This window comes from Cyprinus carpio, chromosome A5 (genome assembly GCF_018340385.1).
Source record: "Cyprinus carpio isolate SPL01 chromosome A5, ASM1834038v1, whole genome shotgun sequence".
Classification (NCBI taxonomy): domain Eukaryota; kingdom Metazoa; phylum Chordata; class Actinopteri; order Cypriniformes; family Cyprinidae; genus Cyprinus; species Cyprinus carpio.
Window position 1 is genome coordinate 33,287,207 of NC_056576.1, and position 12,640 is coordinate 33,299,846.

Here is a 12,640-nt window from a genome sequence, read left to right on the forward strand (position 1 = left end):
AGGAAAAACTCCTGACCACTTACTTGCCAGAAAAATAGAGCCAGAAAATTATAATTTAAATTATCAAATTGATTTGTGCAATTGTGGCTTTAACATCTGATAAATATGAAATGCTACAATCCATCAATAATGCACTGACTTTAAAAATTCAATATTCAAAATCAGTATTATTAATGCATTATCAAAGAGGACAAACACAGATATCACATATAATGACCTACAAAAGACTTACAAAAAAGTGCTGTGGTGGTACCATGGTATTTAATAGTATCAGATAGTAAATCATATCATGATACTTTGACATATGCTATATATACACTGTTAAAAATTAAGGCTCTTGATTGGCATACATGCTTGAAACCTTTGTCCATAAAATCCTTTCATTCCACAAAAGGTTTTTATTAAAAAAGTTATTCACAGCAAAAATAAATAAATAAATAAGAATAAGATTTTTTGAGGAATCAAAAATGGTTCCATTTCATCACTGCAAACCCACACTTCTGGAACCTTTGTTTTTAAGAGTGCACCATGGCATCCCATATATTCCATACACCATTTGCATTGAACACGAAATTCTTAAAAAAAAAAAAAAAAAAAAAAAAAAAATTAGAGATAAAAAGACAATATTATTATAGTATTAAGGTACATGGCCATACACGTGGTATTAACATGGTAACGTGTCCAAAGCATCATAGCATGGCAGCTTTTTGTTAAATCGAACAATAAATCGTATTATATGCGCAGGTAAAAAAAAAAAAAATCTAGACATAATGAACTACCGAAAAATATGATTTTAACCTTATTTTTTAGGGTGGGGAGCATTAACTGAATGTCCCAAATTCCACCCCACTCGCAGCAGGACAGTACAATAGCGCACAGACAGGCAGCATTTGTGCAACTCGACTCCATCTCCCTCCCTCTGTCGCGCTCCTCCTGCCCAAAACCGCCGAGCTCCTCTAGTGCGCTTCATTCAGATGGATAACTTCAGAAGCATGGCTCTGCCAAACACTTCACTTTTACTTGTTCTTCAAATGTGCGCTCTTGCTTGGCAAGGTAAGACAATTTCACTTAATCCTTCTGTCTTTTTTTGTTGTTGTGGTTTAATTTTGTGAGAAACTTTCTGGAGCGTTTTGAAAGCGCGCGTTTGAATGGGATGCACGCGGATGTTTGGGGATGCTGCAGTTACAGTAGCCTGTACTGTACAATAATATTGTGTTTAAACTGAGGTCTTTAAACCTTTCTTTGTGTAATAGAGGGATATCGACTGTTTAAAGTTACCCCATTTGTGAAGCCTGTTCACATTTTGTTTTTGTTATTCGCTTCTGAAAAGAGTGAAGTTTGCTATCATAACACACTGCACGTGAGTCCATGAATATGTTAAGCTTGTTTAAACGTAGACGCATGTAGTGCAAACCCACATATTTGTAAATTAATACACTATTACTTTTAAATATGCAGAAGTCCATGGAATCTTGTTTATATCGCGTTCAGTTTAGAGAAAACGGTACGTAAACTGTGTTCAAAATGTAAAAACTTGCATATAAGCCTTGATAGAAAACGGCAGCTGGACGAAGAACATTAAAAAAGACACACTGTACTAGAAAATGGCATTTATTATAATACTTAATCTACCAGTCAACCTATTTTATTTAGTGAATAAAGTAAATGTGTTTTAACACAGCCAATATTTCAAACTGAAAGGTTTTATATTCATAATTAGCCGATATGATGTTGCCTCTGGTTATATTTTTTATGTCTGAAGTGGTTCTGATCATGAAACTGGTCACAAATACAAGTTTTTTGTATCTGTGTTCAGATACAATCTGAGTAACTCAAAGGCACTCAAAAAATCTGATGAGAGATTATCACATGAGCATGTCTGTAGACCTAAATGCTCAAAACAACCTTGATAATGCCCTGCAGGTCCCATTCTGTGTTGTACTCTTTTTAATACATGACTAGACAACTACTGAACTAGCCCTTCCAATTAGGGAACAGATGATGGACCCCCACAGCATAGTCCTTTCCTTGTCCACCTCTATCTATCCTCTGTTGTGTCATCCGTTTACTTTTTTGTCTACCTTTTTACACTGTTTTTCCACCCTCATACCTTTTTTCTCTCTCTTTCTCTCATAATATATTTTGCTCAGTGTGGATCAGGACTGTCCTGTAATGGTTTCTGGAAAAGGTTTTTAATAACCCTCTATCCTACATTCTGTTCCCCCTTGTGTTAATAAGGTCCCTCTAGTTCCCCAGCAGTTGAACCAAAGCTGTCTGTCCTGGGATTATTGACTGAACCCCGTTAGATAACAGCCCCTATGATTAAGAGGGGTCACCTTGCTCTCTCAATGTAGGGGGTGATTTTTCATCCAGGAATTTGACATTGAAAGTGTCATCCTTGCAAATTATAGTGATTGATGTTGATGATGGAATATGTACTGAAAATTTTCTATCGAGATTTTATTAATTTTATTTTTTTTTTTTTTTTATTTTTATTTTTTTTTTTTTTATGTTTTTTTTTTTTTGTTTGTTGTGATAATAACATATTTATTTTAATTAACCATGTATGACCCAATATTAAAACAGTATCATATCATAATAATAATGTTAATAAAAAATATATATATAATAGTTATAATATTCATGTTTATGTATCTAAAATTTAATTAACCATGTAAACCTTTTGTGTGTATATCACACCAGTAAATGTTTATTTCTAATGATCATTTTTAACCTATTATATGTATATATTATCACACTATTAATATGTTATATTTATAATATATATAACATGAATTTATTACATTGATATTAAAATAGTCATTATTCATCCATTACTCACTTACTAATATTTAACCATATATATATATATATCACATTGACAACTTATTTATTTTGATTAATCATACAAGACCCAATATTAAAAACAGTACATAATAGTAATATAAAATTATTTATATTAATTTTATTATATTAAAATAATATTACTGTTATTATATTATTCACCAAACCAACTGACATATTCGGAATGACAATGGGAAACATTTCTATATCAAGGTCCTATCAATCAAAAGTGAAAAACAGAGCTTGAATGAAAAATCCTAATATAGGACATCCGCCAAAATACGCATTTTTAGTCCAGATGTCCCTACTCATTCCCTCAAGTTCATATGAGCTGCATTGTGTGCCAGTGACAAAAATGTGTTGCGTTAGACTTCCTGCTTCCCATAGCAGCCCGTGACCCACAGTGGAGGCGATACAATTGAGTGGCTGTTTCTGGTTTGAGGGTTTTTCCATGCCCACAATCCTGGACTGAGCCCCTGTCTGTCACTCTTGACAGTGAATGTCATGTTGTGTAGCTGTGTTTTGGCTTGGCAGAAGGTGCAAATCAGTGAAGACCTCTATGTATGGATAATCTGCATTGTTGTTTTGGTGTTCAGTTTCAGAGAGCAGCAACATGTGGATTAGATGAAGGCTGAGAGCCTTACACAATTGCATTTAAAAACTCATTATTTGCAGCTATGTAATATTGTGTGTTGTTTATGCACAATTATGTGTAATGGGTAAAATGCAATTTAAAACATCTCTGATGCCTATTGAATCTGACTGTGGGAACAATGAGTTTAAATTGAGTTTAAATTAATCTCCTGTCTAATCCAATCACGTTGAGCTTTACCAGCAGGGGGCAGCAAAAAGGCAATTACCTGAACAAAACTAAACACTTGTTATTGATCGAAAACGTGTAAGCATACAACAAATATGCATTGTGTAGTCCAGCATACATTACCAGCGAGAAACTGTTTCACTGGAAGATCCAGATATGATGTTTTGATTAAAAAATTACAGGATTAAGACATAAAAAAAAAAAAACATTCTGAACTCTGCCATTGTACACAGTGGCTGCATAAGAAAGAAATCCCTGTATAATTAGGCTGTTTAGATGCCCTTCTTAATATGCATGCATGTGTATATGCATGATTTATGTTATTGCATTGAAAAATCATTAGATCGAGCACAACAGAAAGAAATATAATGCACTTTTAAAAAACAAAACTATTTTTAATGTGACATGCCATGTTAAAAGTACATGAGACCAAAGATGTCCATCTGAATGTGTATGGTTGTATTGAAAGCAGGCCTGGTTAACAGTTAAATCAGGTTAAATAAATATGCTGTTCATGGTTTACACAAAACATAAAGCAGCACAACTGTTTTAAACACTGATACCATTAAGAAATGTTTCTTGAGCAGCAAATCAGCATATTAGAATGATTTCTGAAGGATCATGTGACACTGAAGAGTAATGATGCTGAAAATTTAACTTTGCTATCACAGGAATAAATTACATTTTAAAATATATTCAAATAGAAAACAGTTGTTTTAAAGTGTAATAATATTTCACAATATTACCGTTTTTACTTTGTTTTTGGGCAAATAAATTCAGTTTCAAAAACTTTTAAAAGTCTAACCAACCACAAACTTTTGAATGGTAGTGTATACATTTAATATTATACAAGTAGTATAGGGAGTATATAAAACATACTCGAATGCATCCAGACTAACACCAGTGAGTCACCACACCAGTGGTATTTTTTGTGGTTTACCTTGCTGAAAGGTCAGGAATTAACTATGGTGACCATTTCACTCATAATGAAATATTTTACACCTGTTAACAAAAGATTCATCCCAACGAGACGCCTCGGTGCTCAATCAAAGAAAAACAGCCCTTTGCTTTCAAGCATAATTCAGTATTAGATCTCTTTTGATCACATCCCAGAAGTCAAGGTTTTGATCCTTATGCTAAGATTTCCCTATAGTGATGAGCTGAGATGCAGGCTAGACGCGTGCACAGCGGGCTTTGAGTTCAGCGAAAACAATGGCATGGCATTCATTAAATGCCCTCATATCTATGGGTAGGAAGCAGAACGGGGGATGGTAGCTGGAGGTGTGCATGTCTAAGATCCACAGGTGAGTTTACAGGATTAGAGCACTATCTGATAGAGACTGCGCTTATCAAAGCCTTTTGTGACTTGACAGTTGTTGTTGACAGTAAAAGGTTCAGTGTTTGTCATCTAGTCTTCATCTGAGCTGTATTTAAACAAGGGGATACCTTCCCCTTGTAGTAAGCACTGAGAGTTTCAAGAATGAAGAAAACTGTGTCTAGCCATTTTGTGAAGGAATCCTGCCTGGCTCAGTCTGGCTTGGCTGCTCCACATTTTTCGTTGGCTTATATTTTAATATTAGTATAGTCTGGGAAGTGTGTCAAAAACTTGCTGCTGCCATGAACTGACAAGGGCCATCGGAGCTGCCAGCGTGTTTTATGTTACTTCATTTAAAGATCTGTGTAGATTCTTGTATTTTCAGGCAAGCTCTGTGTGGCACAACCTGCCATCGTAGTTGTGATCCAACTAAAGAATAAATTTGTAAAGCTGTGGAATATAGTGATGGCATGTTTATCAAAGTCAGATTTGGAGACTGACCACATTAATGAAGCGTGAGAATGAATAACAATCCAAGTGCAACGAAGGGGGTGAAGAATTTACAGTGGATGGATGCCAGCTCTTTTTGCCCCTCTCCCTCACTTTCTCAAAGATTTTTTTTTTTTTTTTTAGAAAGCTGTAAAAGGAATCCCAAATTAGGTTTGCCATACTAAAATTGTCCCAGTTTTTTCTTACTGGCTATTCAATAATAAAAAGAGCAAATAATTCTTAAAAGAATAGTTTATCATGAATGAATATTCTGCACTCCCTCTGGTCATTTCAAATCTGTATGACTTATTTTCTTCTGTGAAGCACAAAAAGCAGATATTTAGCTGAATGTCTTGGCTGTTCCATTCTATATAGTGTGAGTGAGGATGGATGATGTTATACTCCAGAAATGGAAAAAGGCCATAAAATTGGTCCAAAATTGGTTCAAGTCCTCCGAAACCCCATATAACAGCTCATATTCACTGAAAATATGCACTTAAATCTCATATGCTTATGCATATTCAAACAAGTTTGTCTCTTATGATTTTGAATTTTATATCATGTTTTTATTTATTTTTATCTATAACTATGCTATTTAGTTGGAAACAAAATTATGCTATAAGTATGCTTTAAGAGTTGCTAAATAAATTATATAATTATGTATTATAACAAGTTGTCTGTATTATTACACAATAAATCATTTTTTGTATGTAGAATATACTGCATGTGGTATGGATGATTATTGTTTATGTATTTATGTTGCTTTTTAGCAAGGACACATTAAATTGGTCACAAGAAAGAGACTTTTACGTTGTTAAAAAATGTCCTTTTGTCAATAATACTGTAAGTACTGTATTTTTGATCAAATAAATGCAACATCGGTGATCATAAGTGTCTTTTTTTGTTTTTCTTTTTTTCAAAAACTTTTAAACAGTAGTGTTTTATGGCTTTTGTATTATTGAAAAGAGCACTTTGGACATTTTTTTTAAATGTGTGTCACAGAAAATGAAAAGTCATACCAGTTTGAAATAACATGAGTAAATTCATTTCTAGTTAAACTATCACTTTTATTGCTGAAATATGCAATTATTAGACTATTGATTATTGCTTTCTCTGTTCCTTTATTTGTCATGGAAAGTGCATTTTTCCCCACCTACACCATTAATTCAAAATAATCTCCTTTTGGATCTATTGCAATTATATGCTTCATGCAACAGTGTTAAGGACACAGCTGTAGAACGTTTTTCTAATGGCGTTAAATAAATGGGAAACACATAGTAAGCACTGATAAAAGGCTTATTTTTGCGGACCACGTCCCTTGTGATTCTTCGGCTTTCTCTCATTATTATTCTACACACTTAAAACCAGCTTAGTGCACCCTTCCAAAATACACAATTTAATTGGCAGAACACAGCCCGTCACTTTTGGAGAGTCCCATCTGTGGGACACGTCACTGGCCAGGAAGTGATTCGGGATCTGGCAGAAGTCCTCACAATGCAAGGGGGATTTTGGAAGTCCTTGGATAATGTTTTCTCCAAAATCTCCCTCTGAATCACTGCCTCTCATCCCCCTCAAACCTGTGTGTCTTTATCGCTTTCCATCTTTCTGTCTTTCTCTGTTTACCATAAAATCCACAGACAGCTGCAAACACCTGGTGGCTCACTCATTTTTGAGGAGGCAGATGTGGATGCTTTTTTCTGGATGTGTGTGCATGCGTGTGGGTTGCTCATGTTTCCGAAATCATACACCACAATAGTAGCACCTCCAGTCTTGCTGTCTGCCCCCATCCCCCATGGTCTTAGACGCCTCCTCCCATCATGCTCACATGCCCTTCACTCAAGCTTGGCTACCGGCCCATTCAGAAGGAGCTGGGGGCTTCAGGCCCTTCATATGTTTTACTTTCTCTAAAACTGTGTTCTCCAAAACACAGTTGCTGTGTTTGTGTTTCAGGTGGTTGCAAGGTAATTCTCTGTAGTCTGCCAATAACCTGGATCAAGACTGTTTACTTTTGAGTATTGTTATTAGTTCATTTAGATTTTAGTATTTTTGGAAGAAACTGTGAGTGGGATTTTGCTAGGGCTAAGGATTTTTCTAAGCGGTTCTTAATGTGTCATCAGTGATTTTTTAGTACGTAGGTGGCCGCTTGCTTTTTTGGTTTTTTTTGATTGGTTCTTAATTTGTAATTATTTATTTTTTTGTTTGTTTTTTTCTGTTTGATTTAGTAGATGTTTTGAAGAGTGTCAGTAATCAAACTGTTTCAGTTCCCATTGGCTTACATTGTATTTTTTGTGGAAGTCAATGGGAAGTCTTTGGCTTTTAGTTTTGGGTGGACTGTTTCTTTAAGGCAAACCACTTGTGAATATTTTCAAACATACAGAAGCCTACAGAGGCCATGCATTATACATTTCTTCTGTCTTAGGGTCAATGACATGACCAGACATATCATTTTTGTAACCATTATTTATCGGTTCTTTTTAGTGTGGTAGAAAATATAAATCCTTTAAATATACTAGATATATCATCAGAATCTCTTCAGGTGTTAGTGGCATGTGATCCTGCACATGTCTTATTATGTGGTGGAATGCCATGAGATGAATTTCAGTGCTTTTTGAAATCTGACCAAGACATATGTCATCTTGTGTCTCTGTATGAGTATCTTTCTTGACAAATGAGCTGTCGAGACATTCATTGTGATCCTCTGCTGATTACTGAAGGCAAAAATTCCTCTAGAAGCACCACGCCCTTCACATCTCTTTGTCCTCCAGCATGTTATACTCTGCTACCATTTTGTCCTTACTTTCTTCTTTCTTTCCATCTCTTTTATAAAACAAGTTTTACCATTCCTGAGTAATATGCAACAATGTGCTAAAATTTCAGCCGAACTTTTCAGCGGAAAAATGTTGAAAGAATATCAAAATATTCCACAAAATCTAGGACCCATTGTACAGTATTTACCAAGAATATTTATTTCAGTGCATCACTAATAACGTGTCACTGATGTTATTTTTTCTGTTGTTTTTAAACATCAAATATCTTTTCAGTACCATATGTTGTTGCAGACACCAGATTGTGTGGGCAAATGATCTTTTGGCTAGGAGTCTGATAAATATCACGCTGATAAAGGTTAGCACTCACTTATTTCAGTCAAATCAGTAAAACAGAAGTGAACAGAATGTTCTTTATTTCTAAAATGTCATTCAGAACCACACAAACAGTTTGCCCTTTCTCTCCTAGAGGTGCATCTTGTTAGAGTAAGATTTTGGGGAGTGTGCAGGCACACAAAAGTAGGCTTTAGTTTCTTTCGTCAAAGAAATATCAACACGGCTGTTCTGGCTGGGATAGATTTCCCTTTTCTGACCAGAACATTGCCTTATTGAAAGCCCATATGCTCTACAGCGGTTCTCACTAGACTGATTCATGCTCAGTATGTCATATTCAAACTCTACCCAAAATACTGTAGGAGAAAACATGTAACTGAAAACATGTAACTGTCAAATGGGGTAATATCAGCCGACACCCACAGCGGTGGGCACTGTGCCAACATCCTGCCATCAGTGGCCCTCTTTTCATTCTTTCCCATACTCCCCGTAGATCTGATAATCAAGCATAGTGGGTTTATACGGGCAGATCCCATACCTAGATATGAGAGTGTGCATATGCACATGCATATTCAATAATGTACTCCCACAATTCATAGCCCCACTCAAACCCTGCTGTTGTGCTAATGCAGGTCTTTGTAGTTGCTCTCAGCTGGGAATATGTCTGGCAATGAAGGCCTGTATTTAATATGGCAGCATTGGACTGTTAATTTCTAGGCATTCATCAGGAACAAAATCTTTGAGTAAAGACCATAGCAAAGATTGCTTCAGCCATTGTATGTTTTGTGACATTAAGTAAATTTATTCTTGGAAATCTGTAATTGTGAAGTTTAAAGCTGAAGGGTGTAGGCATTTCCATCTGCTGTTTATTGGGCAAACTAGTAGTTTCATTCAGATTTGTACATGTACAACAGTATGCTGAAAACAGATAAAAAAATCAGCTCATTGTAAAAAAAAAAAACCCACAAAACACACACACATGAAAAAACTTTTTAAGTTTAAAAATATAGCTGCCGCAGCAACTAATGGGCCAATCACAACAGAGGCAAAATGAGGAGCAAGGCGGGGAGCATCGGACCAGCTGATGACTTCCACATTTTCTTGTAATGTGATGTAAATGCATATTACTTTTGACCAATAGGTGGCGCTGCTCCAAAATTGATGTGGTGTGGTCAATGTGGGATGACAATGACACCCACAAAATTTGGTGTTGATATGCCAAAGCGTTCATGCCATTTTGGAATCCTGCCATAATTTTGACGATGAGTTATACAAAAACCATTTGAAATATCAAAAAGCGTTTAAGAGGTTTTTGCCAGCTTGGTCTCAAGATGGTCTGAGATGGTCCACCTCTGGCACAGAAATATCATAAAATTTTTGTTATCAACAAAATTCCCGGTAAATATATATATTGATTTTTTTTTTTTTATTTATTACCCATACAGTTAGGTTTGGTTTTGGTTTTTGTGGCTGGGGAAGGGAACATAAAATTGTTTTTTATTAAACAGTGGTTTACTGAACAAATTGCTCATTCCTTAAATGAATTTGGTTATAATTAAAATATTCTTAAGGATGAAAATCTACTTCAGTTTATAGGGAGCCCTTTTACATTAGGTTACAATTAATAACAGAGCCCAAACATAAATGTAATTACTATTTATATTTAAATATAGATAATAAACATTCAAATGAAAAAAACTGTACAGTTTGAGCGATTACGTGAGGCATGAGATGTTCATTCATGTTATATCATGTTAAACCTAGTAAAGAGGAAGGGATAATAAGGTTCATTCGCGCGCTGCACTGGCGCTTGAACTGAGGCGTTTATACAGCGATCTGTCGCGCCACACCAAAGTAGTATTTAAAACATATAGCAGAAATCAAACAAAGACCAAATGGACCATTAATGACAGCATGCCATATTTTACAGCACCAACCTCAAACCGCCAAAACTGGATGGTTGCAGCAAGCCTATATATAAATACTTGACATTGGCCATTTTGCTTCCAAGGTTCCCCCTGGATTCTGGATGAAACTTTTGTTATTCGATCCATTTGTTGACATGATCGTTTTATCTGGCACTGAAAGGTAATATTATACAAAGAATATTTACACTGAGGCCAGGGATAATCTTTGTGGTGAGGTAATTTTTTCAAGCTAGGAGCTACATTAACCTTACACAGCAAATGTGGCATTATAGTGCGAGAGATGTGAACATTTGTACTCTTCTGCTTGATGGATTCACTATAATTTATTTACATGTTGTGTACACTAAAATTCCCAACCTTTTGGAATGTTAATACGAGCTAATGTGTCATTTTAAACAAAGAAAGACAGATAATGTTAACAATACATAGCTAGACACACAGGCAGTACTTACATGGAAATGGTTACCGGTCAGAAAAGGAGATGTCTTACTCAAGCCTTTTATTCACTGAGAGCATATCAGACCAGACATGACATCCAGAATTATGTCAAAGCCATCAAAAAGAATTGAGTTTTCATGTACAGATCAGACTGTTCAGATTATTCTATAACATATGCTGATCAAAACTGGCAGCTCAGACATTTTAGCTCTGCTTGCAACAACGAATTATCACAACTGAGATCTCTTTATTGTCTCAAATGAGACTACATTAGGAGCAAATTTAGATTCTTCTCCAGAGAAAAAGACTCCAGTAATCTCAATCTCTCAAAAGTTTAAGATATGAACACAAAAAATTCTTTCTCTCAAAAAAATGATACGTTGGATTTGCTTAACTTTGTTTATGTCAACAGGTTCTGCATAACTCAGTTATGTTGCATTATTTATTTCAGTAAACTTAAGTTTATGAATTCAGCTCCATTTAGTTGAATCAGTTTAAAATTCTTAATTTCATAAAAATTATTGTTAAATTGTCCTAAAATTAATGTCAAACAAAAATTAAAACATGTAATCCAGTTTAATTGATTAGTGTATTTAATGAATGCATTCAATGAAAGGGGTTAGTTAGACTTTTAAGTTCTTGAAAGAAGTTACACATGCTGACCAAGGCTGCAATATTTGATCAAAAATGAAAATAATACAAGCTACTCATTTCTGTTAATTTTTTAGTGTTGAAAACAGTGTGCTGCTTATTTTTATTTATTTATTTTGTGGAAACTCTTTAAAGAATAGGATAAAACCGTTTTATTTGAAATAGAAATCTTTCATAAATGTTTTTACTGTGAATAAATCAATTGCTAAATAAAAGTATTAAATTAAAAACAATCTTTCTGACCTCAAACTTTTGAATGGTAGTGTATAAATGGAAACTTTTAAAGATTCAGAAATGAATTCTCTTACAAACTTAAAAGTATTTCAGTGCAAAAACCTGCATATTCATTAAAAACCCAAAATCCAGTTCAACTCAGAGCTAAATGCACTGAAATAATATTGTGCTTTGAATATTTAAATATTTAAAATCAGTGTCATTCCTTTCTATGAAAATTAGGCTCATGTTATTTTAAAAAACTAATTTTGTTTACATTTTGTTTTCATGATGGGTGCAATACATCAAATGATGGAGATGGTGATTATTTCCAGGAGATTATAATAAGACAATTTCATTTATATTTTTTACTTTTCGCATATTTTGACAGAACAGTTTATAGAGAGGCAGAAATAGAGAGGGAAACAGAATTAGAAAAGTCCAACAAGTGGGACAAGAACTTTAGGAGTAGAATAAGCCGATTCCTTCTAAATGAAATTCATGAACATCAAACAAAAGCTAGATCAAAAAAGATCATTGATACAGTAGAAATGAAATTAAATATTAGCAGAGGAGAAGATTGACAAATATCAACAGAAGCAGCTGTCCCCCAGCTGTCATATATTTCCCTTTTCAAGCCTTGAAGGGGAACCTTGTTTTTAAGACACTAATATACTGTTCATCTTTACGCTACCTCAAGCAGGTGGTGTCAGCTACACTCGTGAATGCATTTAAACTCTTCATGTCAGGCTTAATCAAATACATGCCTCTGGACAACTGCCAGGGAGGCCTTGAGTTGAGCTCGATCATGTTGACAGAGTTCATTTTAGAAGAGTAACTCATA

The 12,640-nt window shown here is 34.8% G+C and overlaps 1 protein-coding gene across 2 annotated transcripts in view; it reads left to right on the forward strand.

The window, feature by feature from the left end:
* The first annotated feature begins 890 nt into the window (after nt 1-890).
* The window catches only part of mcama (melanoma cell adhesion molecule a), a 49,239-nt gene continuing 37,489 nt past the window's right edge, over nt 891-12,640 (forward strand). Inside the window, exon 1 of one of the 2 annotated variants that reach the window (XM_042756964.1) lies at nt 891-1,053. In XM_042756964.1, the coding sequence (XP_042612898.1) occupies nt 975-1,053 (79 nt within the window). In that variant the 5' untranslated portion in view covers nt 891-974. The remainder of the gene's footprint in view (nt 1,054-12,640) is intronic. The other variant, XM_042756963.1, reaches the window with a different exon arrangement.